At 37.8% G+C, this 20,443-nt stretch overlaps 1 protein-coding gene across 1 annotated transcript in view; it reads right to left on the bottom strand.

Moving 5' to 3' along the window:
- Nucleotides 1-20,443, bottom strand: part of LOC306885926 (VPS10 domain-containing receptor SorCS3-like) — a gene marked incomplete at its 5' end in the record, with an annotated part of 60,396 nt that overhangs the window by 26,068 nt on the left and 13,885 nt on the right. The window contains 6 exons of the mRNA XM_079442748.1: nt 17-135; nt 7,916-7,980; nt 11,851-11,924; nt 12,087-12,245; nt 12,335-12,434; nt 17,062-17,129. Coding sequence (XP_079298874.1) covers nt 17-135; nt 7,916-7,980; nt 11,851-11,924; nt 12,087-12,245; nt 12,335-12,434; nt 17,062-17,129 — 585 coding nt within the window. The remainder of the gene's footprint in view (nt 1-16; nt 136-7,915; nt 7,981-11,850; nt 11,925-12,086; nt 12,246-12,334; nt 12,435-17,061; nt 17,130-20,443) is intronic.

Below are 20,443 nucleotides of genomic sequence, written 5' to 3'. Positions count from 1 at the left end.
GCACACACATCTGTACCTGTAAGAAGATGTATTGGTCCTGCACCACAAGCGAGTTGGTGTCAATTCGGCCACTGAATGGATACTGCCTACCCTCCTCTGAACACTTTTGTGCTCGGCAGGTAATATACTGCATTTCTGTGAGACACATACACAGATTTATCAACACAGGATACGCTTGTGCACAAGAACGCCTTGATCTACACCAAACAAAAAACAGATGATCAATATCTCTCTCACTGTCGCTGGCATACACACACCCACACAACAAACACAATCTAGAATTTACACACAAACTTCCCACACATCTCTATGTCTAGCCAAATTAATCAGTGCTCTCAATTATCAGTCTCTCTACTAGCTATCCATCCTCACTCAGAAGGGAGAGAAAGAGGGGGTGGGAGTAAAAGTACAGAGAAAGACAGAAGGGAGAAAAAAATAAGAGCCCAACAAAGAAACAACAGATTAGGAATAACCTTTTTATTTGTTTCAGGTATCTCTGAACAAAATGAAGAGTAGGAGATATAATGTATTTCATTTTATTTATATGTACAGTGCCCTCCATAAGTATAAGTATATAAAGATGAATATGAGACACAAGTACAGCATGTCACATTTTATTATTAGCCGTTTCAACACATACATGTTTTACAAAATGAAAAGAACAGCACTTTTAGAGTTCATCCCACTTATTGATGTGAGCATAAGCATTGGAACATTTGAACATAAGGCAGATATAAAAGATTAAAAGCTATTATTTAGTTGCAGATCCCTTGCGCACAATCACAGCAGTGAGTCTGTGACCCATAAACATCACCAGACTCTTGGTCTCATGCTTTGAAATACTTTTCCCAGCCTTTAATGCAGCCAATTCCAATTGTTGCTTGTTTTGGGGAGTTTCTGCCTTTACTCTCCTCTCCAGCTGGAGAAATTCATGTTCAATCGGATTTAAATCTGGAGATTAACTTGGGCAATCTAAGACTTTCCATTTATTTGCCCTTATGAATTCCTTGACTGAACTGGCAGGGTGTTTTGGGTCATTGTCCTGATGCAATATGAAGCACTTCCCAATGAATATCTAGTGGCATTTTCTTGAATATTGGTAGGCAAGATGGTTTTGTACCCTTCCAAATTCATTCTGCTATACTGTCATCATACATTAAGTCATCAGTAAAGTTGAGAGGGCCTGTTCCAGAGACAGCCATGCATGCACATGCCACAACACCACCTCCACCATGCTTTACAGATGAGGCTGTATGCTTGAGATCATTGCAGTTTCCTTTTTTTTCTCCACATTTTTGCTTTCCCATCACTTAGATAAAGGTTCATCTTTGTCTCATCGGTCCATAAACACAGTTCCAAAACTCTTCTGGCTCACCTTTGTGCTTTTTTGCAAACTCTAATCTTGCCTTTCTATTTTTGGTGCTGGTCAGAGGTTTGCATCTTGCTGTGTAGCATCTGTAATTCTGTGTCAAAGTCTCCTGAGGACAGTAAATTGTCAGAGCATCACCCCAGCTTTCTGGAAGTTGTTGATGATTTTACAAACACGTCTTTTAGGATTCATTTTCACAGCTTTTATGATTTGTCTGTCATCAACTACTGTTGTTTTCTCAGCCGATCAGGTCATTGTTGGTGGTTTCCAAACTCTTGATTTCTCCATGCCCTTTGTTTTTGCTAGAGCTCTAACTTACTTCCTCTTTTCTTTTAGCATCCAAATTGCTTGCTTTTCTCTCAAAGCCAGCTCCCTCATATTCATCCTGGTTTGTGTGTGTCATCATCGAATGCAAGATTCAGAATACAGAAGTAATTAATATAACTGATACGACACATTCCCTGCTTTTAATATCTGAAGAATTAATGCAACAGGACACAGCTGATCACTTAGAAAGACCTGTGAGGCAACTGTTCCAATACTTATGCTCACATCAGATAGAGGGATGAAACTCTAAAAGTGCTGAACTTCTTAGCTGGTAAAACATCTGTGTGTTGAATCACCCAATAATAAAATGTGACATTCTGTAATTTTGTCTCATATTCATCTTTTAATCATATTTGTAAATGTCTTGACTCCACAGCCAACAGAGCAATTTTGTCTTCCCTGTTCCAATACTTTTGGAGGGCACTGTATGTATATATATATATATATATATATATATATATATATATATATATATACACATACATACATACAGATGAGGCACACCTGATGTGAATATTGCCTCATCACCGCCGCTGTTTAAATGCCGAGCGCCCCTTTCCTCGAGAGACCAGTCTCTTCCCCGTGCATGCACATTGGTGTCCTCGTGGGTCCAGGAAGGGAGCGTCGAGGAACTCCCGCGCCGTCAGCGCAGTTGGGCAACACCTGATGACGTCATCCCCTCTCGCTCGCAAAAGAAGCCGTGGAACCCACACGGGGACAGCCTCCCAGCCACCAAAGGTGTAAGTGACGTTTCGTCTATTTTTCATTTTACCCTGTGGTTGGTTGAGGCTGTCGACTGATACCCGGTTTCTCTGTCCCGGTTCCGGCGCGGTGCGAGAGGGAGAGTTGCACGGAGAAGAATTCCTGCCCCGCCCACTCCGACCGCCGGAGCCTGGTTGAGGAAGGTAGCACTCCAGCGTGGGCGGCGACCTGAAGACGGGGATGTCGCTTGGGGGGGGGGGTGATGTGATGAGTCGGCTGCCTCCCCCCTAATTATCATCACCACCCCGTCCCGTATTCGCCGCCCCTTCACCAGGCTCCCGACGGGAGTGGGTGTGTGAGAGAGGAGGGGTGCTGAAATAGCCAGGGCTGGCGGCGTGTGATGAGGCGCACCTGATGTGAATAGAGCCTCATCACCACCGCTGTTTAAATGCCGAGCGCACCTCTCCTTGAGAGACCGGTCTCTTCCCCGTGCATGCACACTGGTGTCCTCGTGGGTCCAGGAAGGGAGCATCGAGGAACTCCCGCGCCGCCAAAGACGCGAGCTGCCGGACCCGCAGTCCGGATGGAATTCCGCATCCGTGAGACGGTTGACGGGCCAGGATGCCGGGCCGTTTAGTCCCTCGGAAGTGCCGCGACGCCTAGGAGGGACAAAGCCTTGCGCCCCGGTCCCGAGTGGGGAGCGCGTGCGGCCACCGGACTCCGCCCCTTACCTGGACCCTTCCCTCCGAACACTGCCCTCCTTCACGAACCCCGCAGCACGACGAGGACACCAGACCCCCTGTTTATTTTGGACACTTTTACCCCTTTTGGACACTTTATTTGATAATTTTGTTTAATAAAAACCTCTCCGAGGCCTGACGCCACACCCACTGTGTCTGTCGTTTGCTCCTTCCGCCACAATATATATATATATATATATATTATGTTTTCGGATCAATTTTAAGGAAGGGGTTCTTTTTACAGGACTAATGGAAACTGGGTTTAGAAGTTTCTTACTGATCTTTACAATGTTCATAAAGAACTTAAAAATCCATTTCAAATCTCTACTTGAACATCAATATTCTATTATCAACAAACACCATCACTGACAACTTGAGGACTAAGAGGACTAAAACAGTTCACACAAAAATAAAAAAAATTGTCATTTACTTCCCCTTATATTCCAGATCTCTTACTTTATCACAAAAAATCTCTCAAATTAGTTGCACTTTCACTTTCAAATGCAGCATATCATGTTTGATTAAAAGACACTGTTGCAAATTAAATAATATATTATTTCATTTTTTTGTGTGTCAAATGTATAGTCACTATCAATGGTGATTTGATCTACATAGAGGTTTGAAGAGGAAGAAGTTAAAGAATAACTTTTAAGAATAATTAACTTTTAATAAGCACTAAGTATAATGACTTTGATTAAAATGTTAGTCTGTTTCTCATAGAAAGCTATTGCACAATTATCTGGACTACTTTTAAGGTGCCTTTGGTTATTTTTGGGCTTGATAGCACCTGTTTACTCTCTACTTTTACTGGTTAGAAAAGAATGTGTGATTATTGTTAGACATTTCTCTGTTTGATTTTTTAAACTATTTATATGTGACTGATATAACAATGCAACTCAATGCATCTCAAATGTAAAGTTTAATTTATTTAAACCAACAAAGTCCCTGTTTATTGTTCTGCATTTCTCATCACATTCTCATCACCAACTTGTCCAGTAGCCTACAATCAGTGTTGGGGAGTAGTTAACTACAAGTAGCGACGCTACTAACTTAACTACATTTTTCAGTAGCTTGGCAGTAGCTCAGTTGCTTTTTAAACAGTGTAGCTTTTCCAGTAGCTAACTACTTTTTGCAGCAAGTAGCGGTGTAGCGCGAGCAAAAGCTACATTGCGTTTTGTCGAGCCTGCGCGAATCAGCGCGATGCAAGGATATTCTTCTTGTTAGATTACAAACTCATTTTTTGCCATTACCGCCACCTGTTGTTTAATCACGCATCTTGCGGCTAACGGTTCACTGACGTACAGAAGTGGGTTGACAGACACACCCATATTATCCATGATGGAGCAAGACGTGGCGGCAGATTTGGAGGATGGAGAAACAACTAACGTTAATTACCCATGGCCTTATTTGTCCAAGTTCATGTCTCTCAAAGAAACGACAAGTAAAGGTTACACTTTTTGTAACAGTCTGAGATATTTGAGTGTTGTGTGTAATAAAACAACACTCTTTGAAATCATAATTGTATTGCATTGTTTTAAACACTAAATATTTTACTTAAAACATTCCTCAGACACTTATTCAGTTATTTATAATATACGTTGTTCAAAAAAATCTAAAGTAGTTTCAATGTAGCTAGCTACTTTTTGATAGTAACTTGTAGTGTAGCTAACTACTTTTCCAAAAGGGTAGCTTGACTGTAGTTTAACTACTTTAACTTACGAGTAGCTTGTAGCTTGTCAAACTACAGTTTCAGAGTAGCTTCCCCAACACTGCCTACAATAAATTAGAAGACCCCTTGGTTTGTACTAGGGATGCACCGATACCGATACTGGTATACTGGAAATACCGACAACAGACAGCAGAATGGAGTTATTTGAGATTAAGGATGTCTACGAAGTATATGCATGCAATGAAATTAATGTTAAACATTCAGTACTGACGCCTGTATAGCTGATGTGAGCGAGCTGATGGGCTAAGCAAAGCACGCACGTGGATTTAGCACGCGGCGGTGCAGATGCGCGAGCTGGTCGAGTGAATATCCCTTTCTCACAGACATCACTGGATAGTTTGTAGTTCGGTCGGATATGTCAAAAACAAGCAAGTAAAACAATACACGAGTTACTTAAAGGTAGGGAGGGAGGGAGAGAGAGAGAGAGAGAGCGTGCACGCACTTCTGTTGTGTGATCTTTATTGATGTTCGCTCACTTGGCACACGCATCATTTGGCTTAAAACTAAATCGTAAATATAAGACAATTTATAGGGGTATTCACTATAAACCATCATTTATTTTCAACCTTAAGCACACACGACATTCTGGCGAAAGTGAAACTAACAGCCTATGCACTATGTTCTGTACTTGTCCCTCTCATTCTGCACCAGTACAAATACGTGCATGTGCACGTTGCGCGTGTTTTGCTTGCTTCATGAGTGATTATGCATTATATGAGTGGCTTTGGAATATAAATTGCAGCACATTTCAGATGAAAAAAAGCAACTTTTATTTCTGAAAATATCACAGTTAGGAGATTTATAGCGAGTGGTTCCCTGCATTATTACAGCAAAACGCGTAATTACAGTACTGAGCCGCTGCAATGGAGCAGCTCTAATGCTATTAAATTAAAGATGATGTACCATAGAGCAAAAAAATGAACAGTAAAAGTAACAAAAACTTGTAAAATACATTTTAATGGGCATAATTAAGTGTGAAAATAACCAAAGATATTATACAGTCAAATCAAAATAAAGTAAACTGTGACACATTATAACCAAAAATTATTCATACAGTGGACTACCAGTAAAATTGATACAAATTTAGGGACAAAAAATTATTCAGACAGAGTCTGGGAAAAAAAACTGAAGTTCAGGTTTGCATGAACCCGGTTTACAGCATGCCCAGGAGACTACAGGCTGTCATTAAGTCTAAGGGTGGCCCAACAGAGTATTGATAGTGTGTAAATATTGTCATACTAACAGCTGTCTGAATCATTTTTGGTTGATTGTAATCCATTATATACCTTTCTATCAAAGTTATCTGACATTATCAGGCTGAATTTGTTCAGACACAGTTTTACTCTGAGTTCTTGTCATATTTTATTACCATTTTCTAAACTATAGCGAATAAATCATGATAATGTGAGAAATTTTAAAGGTGTTTGAATAAATTTTGGGTTGACTGTATTTATTTGATAAATGAAGTTAACCAATTAACATTATACATACTCTTTTGGTTTCTGTACCCAATATTTAAAAAATGCACAAATGCAATAAAAATATCGGTATCGGTACTCGGTATCGGCAAGTACCAAAAATAAAAGTATCGGTATCGGGCGAGTAATGGAAAAAGTGGTATCGGTGCATCCCTAGTTTGTACTAATAACACTAAAAAGGAGCCTCTAAAGATTGCATGTTCTACATGGAAGCAGAATTAAAATGAATGGAAATTATTTGAATTCTTTCAACTGTAATTTTAAACTACAAAAGCAAAGTTTGACTTGTCTTTCGAAAGCCATTTCAAAGTTTAAAAACCTTAAAGTTTAAAGCTTTATCATATTCAGTAAATTGGAATGAAAGAACACTTCAGTTCCCAGAATGCATTACCTGTGTTCAGGGTAGTTTCTAGCCCTTCGTCAGTAGATCACAGGACTTTTTTAAAATATTTTTTTAAAAACTGCTTTGGACTTAAAAGGATATAAATTGTCTTTATCTGCTGTACAGAGTTGTTTACAAGCTGCACACACAATAAAGAGCTGCTTCATTATTAAAAAACTAAATTTGATTTCTTAAATTAATTGTAGGTAAATATCCAGTGTTCTTTTTGTTTTCTGTCTTTTGAAATATCTCATTATTGTTTCAGTGTGAGAAACCACTGCAGTACGTGAATGAACTGTCTGAATGAATCAAACTGAATCACGAACCGTTTGACTAATTAGATCAAAGGAGTGATTCATTGGCAAATCTGGCATCACTAGCTCTGATTATAAACCGTTAATAGAAAACACACGACATGAGGATTTATCAATAATATTTTACAGGGGCACAGTGGTATTTTACTGTAAAAAGGGTCTAGCAACACCCCTGCCTGTGTGAATTTCTTTGAAGTGCAGTTCACTAAATTCCTTTTCCTCTCATTCCAATTGAACTTCCTTCAGGGTGTGGCCAATTTGCAACTCATGAATTGAAAAGGAGCCAATTCTTCAATTCAGAATTGTGCCCAACTCTGATTCCACATGCCTGCTCTACTGTGAAGGCATGGACAGATAAGATAAGATAAGCCTATTAAATAGAATGGACTGAAAGAACTGGTTCAAACCCTTCTTTTAGAAGAGGTTTTATTATTACCGCCTGAAAACTAAAGAAGTTTTTGCCACCTTCTCCATTTCCCCGTGCTTCAAATTTAGTTTGGTGTAACCACGGCATCACTCATAACACATTTAAATGTATTGCTGTTGTTAGACTGTCCGTAGCTTAGGGCCTGTTGTGTTGTGTCAGGCTCATATCAATAGAGTTTAATGCACAACACTGTCCCGCAAGGATAAAACACAAGCGCAACAGTCTGCCAGAACAAAGCCAGAACCATTTACTATTGAATTTACTGTTGTCCACAATTCATCTTTTCATTTTTCACTGCGACACAGAAAAAAAAAGCATAGGAGGCTGGGGAGAAAGTAAGAAAGACAGGGCAAGAGTGCTAGGAGGGGAGGAAGAGAGAAACTGAAAAAAGCAGAAGAAAGAAAGATAGGATTTGAGGGGCAAAAGAAGGAAAAGAAAGAGACTAACGTCCACTGTCAGTTCGAGCCTCGATGTGCACCAGGTCTGCCTCTTTATCCAGACCACTCAGCGCCCTGAAAATGAAAAAAGAAAAAGACAGAAAACAAAAAAGAACAGAAGAGAGGAAAACAATCAGGAAGGGCTCCAGTGGAGAGGAGATGAAGAAGGAAGGAAAGAGAAGGAGGTGCCAGCAGGGGATGGACGGATGAGTACGGTAATAGCATGAGAGTGATGGAGTGATGGAAGAGGAGAGGGGAAGGATGGAGGGGTAGTGATGGACAGCATAATTCCACTGCTCCAGTAGGAGACAGTCTGTCTCCAGTGAATCCTTATTGTTTCTCTGATAGCAATTAATCAAACACACACACAAACACACACACACACACACACAGTTCGCTCCCACAAACCATTCTCCATCGCATACACAATTTCAATTCTTACCTATTTTCACCTGTGACGCACATACACACTTGCCATCATATCCTCTTTCTGAGGTTTTTAATCATCGTAACGTCTTGTCTTTTGTTATCCATATTTTCTTCTGAGACAGTTTGAACACAGTCACAATCTGATATCTTACAATCCAAAATTAAACCTTTCAGTAAAAATCTGATATTTCACCTCTACAGGTTTGATATTAAGTCCCATTTACAGTCTCACTCTCAGATTAATATTAATCTCAATCTGAATTCTCTCTCATCTCTCTTATTGCATGTCTGATATTATACCCCTTCTTCTAAAGTTCTCTATCAGTTTCAGTGACATTAAAACCCCTTAAAAGGTTGTTTTCTTGAGATCACAATGTAATTTTCTTGTCATCTCAACATAAACGTTTTCACGTGATCTTGATTTGAAAACAGCATGCTGCTCAGCATTTCTATGGTCAAGTGCATACTGCAGAAGCCCCGGTCCCTCGAGTTGGCAGGCAATGAAATTAAAGATAAAGTTGTAGCCTCAATCTCAAGTGTCAGACTAATTTGGAAGTGGTCCATCACTGACAGACATTGAGATATATCAGCTGGAATGAGTTCCTGATGAAAGTAAAACCAATTTGCTCATCTACGATGCAGCATTACTGTTTATGTACACTACCATTTAAAATTTGAGATTTTTATTTTTTGAGATTATAATTTTTTTTAAAAGAAATTCAAACTTTTATTTTAATGCAGGGATGGATCAAAAGTGACAGTTAAGACATTTATAATATTCGATTTTTCATTTTATTTTGAATAAACTTTTTATTCATCAATGAATCCTAAAAAAACAAAAACGTTTTTCCAAATGTTTCTTGAACACCAAATCAGCATATTGGAATGATTTCTGAAGAAAAACTGGAGTAATGATGCTGAAAATTCAGTTTTGCATCACAGGAATGAATCACATTTTAAAATGCATTAAAATAGAAAACAGTTATTTTAAACTGTAATAACATTTTACAATATTACTAATTTTACTGTATTTTTAATATTTGAACAGCAGCGTGTGATGCAATTTGTTACCACCAGGAAAAAAAATGCAATTTGTTACCAAAGACTTTCCATTTATTTGCCCTTATGAATTCCGTGACTGAACTGGCAGGGAGTTTTGGGTCATTGGGTCAATGCAATAGGAAGCACTTCCCAATGAATCTAGTGGCATTTTCTTGAATATTGGTAGGCAAGATGGTTCTGTACCCTTCCAAATTCATTCTGCTCCTGTCATCATACATTAAGTCATCAGTAAAGTTGAGAGGGCCTGTTCCAGAGGCAGCCATGCATGCCCACACCACCTCCACCATGCTTTACAGATGAGGCTCATGTATGCTTGAGATCATTTGCACATTTTTTTTATTTCTCCACATTTTTGCTTTCCCATCACTTAGATAACGGTTCATCTTTGTCTCATCGGTCCATAAACACAGTTCCAAAACTCTTCTGGCTCACCTTTGTGCTTTTTTGCAAACTCTGATCTTGCCTTTCTATTTTTGGTGCTGGTCAGAGGTTTGCATCTTGCTGTGTAGCATCTGTAATTCTGTGTCAAAGTCTCCTGAGGACAGTAAATTGTCAGAGCATCACCCCAGCTTTCTGGAAGTTTTTGGTGATTTTACAGACACGTCTTTTAGGATTCATTTTCACAGCTTTTATGATTTGTCTGTCATCAACTACTGTTGTTTTCTCAGCCAATCAGGTCGTTGTTGGTTGCTGGTGTCGTGGTGGTTTCCAAACTCTTGATTTCTCCATGCCCTTTGTTTATGCTAGAGCTCTAACTTACTTCCTCTTTTCTTTTAGCATCCAAATTGCTTGCTTTTCTCTCAAAGTCAGCTCCCTCATCTTCATCCTGGTTTGTGTGTGTCATCATCGAATGCAAGATTCAGAATACAGAAGTAATGGATATAACTGATACGACACATTCCCCGCTTTTAACATCTGAAGAATTAATGCAACAGGACACAGCTGATCACTTAGAAAGACCTGTGAGGCAACTGTTCCAATACTTCTGCTCACATCAGATAGAGGGATGAAACTCTAAAACTGCTGAACTTCTTAGCTGGTAAAACATCTATGTGTTTAATCATCCAATAATAAAATGTGACATTCTGTAGTTTTGTCTCATATTCATCTTTTAATCATTTGTAAATTTATTGACGCCACAGCCAACAGAACAATTTTGTCTTTACTGTTCCAATACTTTTGGAGGACACTGTATATATATATCAAATTTTTTGTTGAGACAAGGAAATTAAGAAAAAAAAAACATTTTACAACAAGGTTTAATTCATCAGTTAAAACATCAGTTAATGAATTTAAAATGAAATTTCACTTTATTTTGTCTCAAAATGCACACCAGAAATGTTTTTTCTAAGGCACGTTTAGAACTATGGCCTAATCCTTGTTTAGTCTAAACCCTGTCTATGAAACCAGGCCTAAATATAATTTACTTGAACCTGAAATGTCAAAAATGTTTTAGTATATAGAAATGAACATTAATCAAGATTAATAAATTATGTAACTGTATGGTTCATCGTTAGTTCATGATACCTAATGTATTACCAAATCAAAACTTATTGAAAGTTTTACCAAAATAATACTACATTTAAACACCTTCAATAATCTCAGTCAGAGTCCCAGTCTAAGATTAAAGCACTTCTCAGAATCTCAGTCTGAAAACAACCCCTCTTTCAATTATCTGTTTGAGGTTCAACATCTCTCTCAATCCCATTCAGACGTTAAACTCAGACTTGGAAATTTGAAGGGGTGTTAAACATTCCTCTCAAAGCCAGTCTGATACCAAGACCTATTATAGTCTGAGGTTAAACTTTTCCATTTTCCCTTTCTGTAGTCACCAGACCTGACACAGCAGGGCTTCAGAGACACAAACACAATCAGAACAGTATGTGTGTGTGTGTCGCAGTACAAAGCAGCAAAGAAAAGATGTATTGTATATATTTTTGAAAGGATGTAAAGAAATGTGTGTCTGCATAGGGACGTTAAACCCAGGGGTGAAGATGTGTTGTTGGTTGTCTCCACAGCTCATCGAGCATGTGACTGGCAACCAGTTATTTTGACTACACCTCACACAAACACACAAACTCACACTGATGGGATTAAAATATAAAACCTGATCAAAATTCCACACATACGCTAATATGAAGCACAGGGGAGAGAGAAGTGACATGACAGTGAGATAGATGAAGGTAGATAGAGAAAGAGAGAAGGGAAAGGGATATACAAAGTGTGTGTATGTAAGTTTATCAGTGTCAGTGTTTTGGATGTAAAGAGTGGGTTTAATATTGGATTAATTTTCAGTCTGTGATAGTGTGTGCGCGCATGCAGGTATATTCTTGCAGTCAGATTAATTTTCAGTGTGAAATTGCACTGTAGGCGTGTTTTATGAGATTGATGATCAGTAAAAAAATGACTCCGTCTCTCTCTGTGTGTGTGTGTGCGTGTGTGTGTGTGTCGTACCAGTAGAATCGCCCCGGAGTTACTCTCTCATGAACAAGAATCCACTTTTTACCGAAGTCCACCGAGCTATAAAGCTGCAGCCAAAATAGAAATAGACACAATGTAAGATCCCTAACTGCAGCCAATTAAGGTAATTATCTTGCTCACACTTAATTATCCACATTATCTGCTTTTGTTGTTCAGTAGAAGTAGAACCTCTCGAGGCTGTGCAAGTGTGTGTGTGTGTGTGTGTTTACCCTCTGATCATGGCTATAGGCCAGTATCCAATTCTCCTGAGTAGGGTGAAACAGAAGACTCATGATATAGAAGTTAATATTGAACTTTTGAAAAGTGGCTCCTTCATCAGAACTGATAAGTAAACTACTCTCCACCTCTGGATCAGATAAAATCAGGATCTGAGGAAGAGGAATAATTATATTAGCTTGATATTTTCTATCTGACAGTTTTATACATCCATATCTCTGATGCATTTGAACACACTCACCTTCCTCTTATTGGTCGGACAGACGTACAGATAGCTTAGCATCGTTCTGATCATCACTTTATCTGTCAGCTTCTCATATGTCGTCCCAAAATCTACTGACCTACAAATACATACAAAGGTCACTGATGTGATGCCCATATTTGATCTGTTAATTAAAATATGGAAACACTTTACTTTTGTTAATATTAGTTAACTGCATTAGTTAACATGAACTAACAAAGAAAAACTATTTCTAAATCATTTATTAAACATAGTTAATGTTAATTTCAACATTTATTAACACATTTTTAAAAGTTGTATCTGTTAATTTTATTTAATGGAACTTCGCTAACATGAACAGCTGTATTTTTATTAAATGAAGTTTACAAAGATTAATCATTACTGCAACAAATGTATTGCTTATTATTATTTCAAGGGAGAGTTCAACCAAAAATGAAAATTCAGTCATGAATTACTCACCCTCATGTCGTTCCAAACCTGTAAGACCTTCATTCATCTTCAGAACACAAATTAAGATATTTTGGATGAAATCTGAGAGCTTTCTGACCCTGCATACACATTATTTTTGTTTTCTTTGCACAGAAAAAGTATTCTCTGCACAGAAAAAGTATTCTCATAGCGTCATAACATTATGGTTGAAACACTGATATCACATGGAGTATTTTAACAATGCCCGTACTACCTTTCTGGGCTTTTAATGTGTCAGTTGCATTGCTGTCAGAAAACCCTCAAATTTAATAAAAAATATCTTAATTTGTGTTCCGAAGATGAGTTAAGATTTCATGGGTTTGAAATGTCATGAGGGTGATTAATCTTACCAAATGTTGAAAATAACCTTACATTTTAGCAAATGTTGAAAATAACCTTAAATTAATAAATGTTTCAGAAGTATTCTTCATTGCTAGTTCATTTTAATTAATACAGTTAACAAGTAATGGAACCTTATTAAAATCCAATTCATTCATCCATCCACATTTCATTTTTTGTGTAACTCCTCCAAAACTATGACATTTATAGGTTAGTTATTCATGTTTGAAAGAAATATTAATATATATGTATATATATTACCAAAAAACAAGTACACTGTACACTGACACAAGAAACATGTTCAAGAAAAATGTTACTTGATGATTGCACTGCAAGTTTTTCAAAACAATATGAAAGCAATATAAAGAGTCTTTCTAGGCAACTGAAACATATCTTTAGATTTCCATCCTTTGAAGACTGTGAAGGACAGAAATCAAACAACCAAAATGTCTTGTTGCGTGTCCCTTATTGCCATCACAGCTGATTAGTACAAAAACTCAAAATAACATGGACATGTGGACACAGTATTTTGCCTTTTTATTAGATAGGCACAATAAAAGGTGAAAGGAAACATCATGGGCCATGTTAGAACCTGAATCCCCCACGAGAGCTCTATAACTTGACGAGTCAGGAGCACGGCGCACCACATCTGCAGCGAAGCTGAGATTTTCAGAAGTCATTGGCGTAATTAACTGAAGCTGTTGTGTATGCGCACGTCTCTGATCCATCGGAACTCATTAACACAGTCTCTTCTCCAGCAGGTACGACAGCAGACAGGAGAGTCTGCCAAACTCTTACAAATAGGAGAAGCACATGTGTATGTGTCGTCTGAAGCATTATCTCCTCGAGTGCTCATCTCTGAATGCGCTGAGAGTGCTCATACTCTGACACTTTTACCATCGGATACAATTACACAGCCGTTCAGAGCTGTTGAGGTTATTTGGGTTGTGTAAGCTGTAGCGGCACAGGTGAAGAGGAAGATGGTTCTCTGAGCGCCCTCGAACGGTGCCGAGTGCCTGCCCTAAAAAGCTTCTCTGACGTTTCTGGTCCGGTCAAGCTTCCTTCTCGCTTTCTCTCTCTCTCTCCTCCAGCAGATCTGCACTGTACTCAAGAGGACATTACTCCTCCTCTCAGGACAAATATGCCTGGGTACGTGTGTGTGATTTAGCAATCGCATAGGCAGGCTGGATACTTTTTAGAGTGTGTATCTTTATTTTAAAACACAGGAGAGTGTGATTAACTAGCTCCTCTGAATGAGCCGTGATTTGTCTTCATTTTTTTTTCTCCTTTCATGCCGCCAACAGCAACATTCATTAATCATTCATACTGTTATTACCGACATCATTTACTACAGCCTGCAAGCTGAGCTTTAACATTCACCTCTTTTAATAACACGATGCCACATCCCTCCCCCCGCTACTGTCCATCTCTCTCTCTCTTTCTTCCATTCGCTCTCTCTTTGTTCCTCCTTCTCTCCCATTCCTCCACTTTCCTTTTCCTCATTTCCTGTTTATGCCATTTCTGTTTGTGGAAGTTTGATAATGGCTTTCTGTTTTTTTCTCTCTGTAAACCCCCCCAGCTCACCTCCCTCTCTGAGTGACACACACCAGGAGAGGAAATCTCATCAGGGCTTGCAGCCAAAAAGAAATTAAACAAAGCCTTTCTTCAAGGTGATGGCAGTGCGTATGTGTGTGTGAGCGCGAGCGTTTGTGTCTATGCGCGCGTTGCAGTGATGGCATGTTGATAAAGGATGATGTCATATTACATATCTCCCAAAACATATCAAGTAGTCCGTTTAATTATTGCAACATTGTTTTCATTATTCTTTTCATTAAAATGAACAAAAGTCCGTCCAACTATCAGCTGTACTGACGATGATGATCACGTTGCGATTGTGGCTACAATTACTCTTTAGTTCAATTCCATTTACATCCAGGTGTTATTTATATATTTATATAGGAGTTTTTTTTGTGTAAATCACAATTTTAATAAGTGGAAAAATCAAGCACATTCAAACTATAATAAAAAGAGTATTTAAATTTAAATACAGAGAGTGCAGAGAGGTGGCTATGTTGTATTATTAGGCTGATTTAAATAAAGCACTCATTTTGGTTTTGTCCCAAAAACTTTAATTATTAATATTTAAATTAAATTAAGGACAAAAATAGTCAATTCAACATCTTTGTAGCCCCAATTCCATTGCAGGTTTGAACAGTACAGAAGCATAAAAGTAAAGGGGCTAGACTAGTTCAGACAGAACCAGTTAGCCATTAAAAAATTGAGGGTCTAGGGTTTTTAAATTTAATTAAAGGAACTTTAATCGCAGTGAACTGTAGATTTCACTGGGAGTCATTTTAATGGATAAAATAGTTTGGAAATGCTCAAGTGAGAAACGCCCCAGTTGAGCGGGGAATTTTTAAACAGACTCTTTCAGACAGCCAGAGAGAAATGCACCGCAGCAGTCTAATCTGTAAAAGCATACTAAAGTACGACGAGCTTCTCAGCAACTTGTAAAAAGCCAGAAAATAGTGTTTTGTGAATAGTGAGGGTTTATAAATGAGTAAATGATTGTTCTCTGTGATGTGAAGTCGAAATTAATGGGTGAGGTGACAGAATGTACAGTCAGTGCTTTCTTTCTCTATGTACAAACCTGGCTTACACAGCTACCTTGCAATTCTTTTCTTTCCATTGTCTATGCACTATGACAGAGAGAGAGAGACAGAGAGAGTCGGGTCATGGTACAGAGTGTCCCAGGAGAAGACAGGGATTAAGTACTTCACCCAGGGGCATATCAGCATGGTCAGTGAAAGTGCTTCCAAGCAGAATTTCATCCCATATCTTTGCTATTCATATAGTCTGCTGTACTTGCCACAAACGCACTTGTGGCTAATGTACGAATGTGTGTTGATTTGTAATGGGCTGGAAGCGTAATACTAATACCACAGCGTTATCAGATCATTTAATTTAGGCTGGTTCAGCAATGCTGCAGCAGTTAGACCGTTCACACCAGTTACTATTGGACGAATGCAAGCTTTATGTCCCTGCCCTTTTCCTAGTTACAAAATGGTCCCTGTACTCTCACTATAAAATACTGAGTAAAAAATATAGAGTCCGTAACACACACCCATGAGGAACGGCACACTTTACATACAGAAGAGGATTCTATATTTACATTAATTTATGATGAGCTGCCCCTTGTGAAAAAGAAGTGAGCTTAATTCTATTGAACGTGCATTAGTAGTGTGCTTCAAATCTTAAAAGTAAAAAACAGTTTCTTAATACACTCTTTTACACTTTTTAAAAGCATAATAACAGTAATGTTAATTAATATTACATTTAAAGTTAATAAATTACATACTAAATTGCAACTTCATCATTACAAATATGTACATGCTAAACAAGTTTCAATAGAAATGACATAAACGTATAGTTCAACTTACCATAAGTGTGTGTCAGTACTTTCAGCAGTAGACTTTAACCATATTTCGAAAACAATAGGAGTAATTATGAAATTTCATATAAAGATATACTTAAATCCAACCTTCACTTTAAGTTAAACTAATTGCATGTAATATAAATTAAAACTATAATACATTTTCCTTGAATTGCAGTTATCATGCAATTATCATACCACCCTGATTGGTCAATTATGTACAATGTCTGCACACAATTGGTCAAACTACTTTTCTGTCATTACTTTTCAGCAAGTTTCAAAACAATAGGAAAACCAAGCCAAATACCAGACACTTCAGGCAATTTAGAAATTCCAAACAGGACATGTCCGGGGAAAAGAGGTTATATGGTAACCCTATAAATTCTCTTTTTAAAACAAGAGTACTTTGTTTTCACAAGGGGTGCCAGAGCACTGATGCTCAAATAACTGAATAAACTTAGCGTTTCCATTCACAGAAGTCGTTTACCTCCATAGCGAACTCTCCGTCACGGTTCCCAGGTTAAAGTCGAACAGTTTTGTCAAAATCAGGATCACCTAAAAGAAAAACATGCAGACATTTAACAAATCACCCAGCAATCTGCATTTACACATTTCCCCAGCTACAGCGCTCTTAATGTGCTACGCTAAATGATCAAATGTCTGTCAGCCAGCCTCGCAGTGATGGATGAGAGTAAATATCAGGTGTGAATTTTATTATCTTGAGATGACAGCAGAATAAGAGGCAATACACTCAGAGCCAGGACAGCCTGATGGAGGTAATGATGATCAGGGGAAGAGAAGAGAGAGAGAGAAAGAGAGAGAGAAAAAAAAACACATGACGCTGTACACACATACGCTAAAACACAAACACGCTCAAGCTGTCAAATGTCACGCTGAAACGTTGCAGGTAAAATGCTTTGCTCTTCCCACCTGACAAAACATTCTGAGCACACACTCATAAACAACAGTGAACAAACGAGCATCTGTCTTTCCACTGTGAGTTTTTACCACAAAAAAGAAAGGGATAGAGAGAGACTTTGAATCAAAAGCAGACAGTAAGTGGTCCCTTTGCGACCGTGTCTGTGTGAGAACACAGTTTTCAGTATTGCGTCCACACACTAATGAATATTAATCTAAAAGGTCCAATATTTCATTTCACACTCCATGATTGTTCCCTAATGAGAGTTCAGTCAACAGGAGTATTGTCATTAACCTAAAAGAAAATCGAGTAATAATTCACAAAACGGATGCAGATGCAAACACAGCCGTTATAGAAAAACATATTCCAGCCTATCGGCAGCCTGTGACTTTACTAACGCCGCTATACCGGGTCCTGTGTTTGCATATGCGCAACCTTCACTCCTCACGGCCCCACCTGTGATGGGACGTTTTCATCTGAGGTTAATTAACCAATCAGAGGAGGACAAACTATTAGCATATCCAAATACTGCATATCTGAAAGAGCAGGACCCCAGTCAAACTCACTCAGCTTCCTGAACCAGCGAAACCACCGTGATACTAGAACTAATTACATCTCCTGAGAGAGCCAAGGAGAGAGACTGGTGTCCATGGGGCTGAAAATGAATAGTAAAATCAAAGTCGAGGTTTCTATTGTCCGTTTCTATGAGGTCAATAATATGTGCAGGGATGCTATGCAGATTTAATTACATTTGCATATGAATGGTGGGTTTGATCAGTTCATGTTCAAGCTAAGATCAGATTCAGTTTAAACATGAATGACTTACTGTCATATTACAGTCAATACGCTGAGGTCTGTTCAGTCGCTTTATTCTTCTAACCTCAAATACATGAAAATGCTTTGCCATTACATTCATCTTTTTGTTCCCCTACCTTTTGTTCTCTCTGAAATAAATGTTTCATTACATGCGAAACATGTCAACATTGTTGAAGACTCAACATTCCTGTCTTTTTCAGCTAGAGTCGGTATGTCATAAAATCCGTATACACGCTGGAGCCTTTCTGAACTGAACATTTCCATTTCCATAATTCCCATATCTGTTTCATTTACTTTATTGCATTTGCCCATGAAATATGATTATCTAAATTGCAGCTTATAGTGCTGTGCATGACCATTTTGTTGTGCTCTGCGTGATACCATGGAAACAACTCCTGCTAAGACCAATCAGTATCTACTGAAGGCTGCTCACTTGACAGTGACAACAAGTAGCAGTGAAATTAAAAACAATAACCGGAGTAAAAACAGATGGTATAGTACTACTAACATAGCTAATGTGTCTTCCAGAGGAAGCTGACAATACTTTTTACAGCTTTTGAGACCGAAACGGTAAGCCATCACTTTAGGAACTTTTTTTCTTCTTTTTTTTTTCCCCAAACTGAACGTTTACTCTGCTGCCTAGGAGCATTAAAAAAAAAAAAACAGTAGGATTGACAAAGTGTACTGCATGCGTGTATATTTTCATATTACACAAAAAGACATCAGGTGTACATAGTAAAAAAAGGCACATGCAATATGAACAACCAGACATAAACAAACTGAACCTTTATTCTGTGGCCCAATATTTAACAATGTTAGAATGTAATTAAATATATGATTACATTTAACTATATTTAATAACTATTTAATAATTCTGAATATTCAAATATTAATGTTCACTATGTGTTTCAGCCATATTCAATAAGATCTGAAATCAATTCTGTTTAAGTCTTTTCCATTTAGCCAAAGTAATATGTACCCACGGGCTTGAATAACAATGCTTTATTTTATTAGTCTTTTTAATCATAAGTATATCAGTACAGCATCTGTGCCTGCAGAGTTCCACAGAAACCTTTACAAATTTCTGCAAAATTGCAACATACACACTGTATGCTCATTTATTAAAGACTCTGGCTAATTTGATGATGCTTTTAGAAACTTATAAAAGTGAAGTACTCTAAGCACATATAACATATTTTGCCATATTGCTTTAAACTCATTAGAGGTCGGCAATCTGCATGTTTACCCCCCAAATAAATACAGAAAACATGAAAAAAATTGAGCAGACTTCGACATGTTTGACCAGTTCTCGTAATAATATTTACTATTTAAAAAAACTATTCATAGTGTCTTTTTGCACAAATAAGCACCAAAAATGTTTGATAAATTTTTTACCCATTGATTACTATTTTCCAAATGACTACCCTACTAAAATTATTCTGTTTTATTTATGTTGTTGTGGACTACGACATTTTGAAGAAGACTCAAGGCTATTCTCAAAGAGGACCATAAGCCTTTTAAAATCCACTCATGGGAAATCATGATACACTTGTAAACTTCAGCTTTTAAGCTATAACTTTTTAAAAATGAAATAATATATGGAGTGGGACAGGTTGACATTTTAAATCAATTTGTTGACTGAAAGTCTTACTTTCTCCATTTTTCTTTTGAAGCCATTACAGAATGTTGTATTCCTTCTTTTTTCTAAGAGAAGAATAAGGCCTGTGAGGGTTTTTTAGTTTCCTAGCCACAAAACATAAATGATACCGCTCTTGGCTTAACCAAATGCAACTTGAACTGGGGAGTATTGTTGCATCAATACCAAAATTTTGGCTTCAGTAGAATACTGAATTCAGTAGAAGCCTCTGGCACTTCAACTAAAAACAGCCTTAGGCAAAATGAAATGAAACTACTGTAGGACTGTCAAATAGGCCCAAGTGTCAATAATTAACAATTAACACACTTAATAATGTGTATGTTTTGGATTAAGTGACTGCAATGCTTATGAAAAAAGTAGATTTCTACAACAGTTTTCAATCACAATTCTCCAGTTTCTCAAAATGCACAGGAAGTAAATAATATAAACATTTTACATACAATTATATGAAAAATGTTTTTTGTTGATTGTCTTAAG

Source organism: Barbus barbus (genome assembly GCF_936440315.1).
Source record: "Barbus barbus genome assembly, chromosome: 20".
Classification (NCBI taxonomy): domain Eukaryota; kingdom Metazoa; phylum Chordata; class Actinopteri; order Cypriniformes; family Cyprinidae; genus Barbus; species Barbus barbus.
Note: the sequence above shows the minus strand (reverse complement) of the source record. Positions and strands in the feature narration are given on the sequence as shown.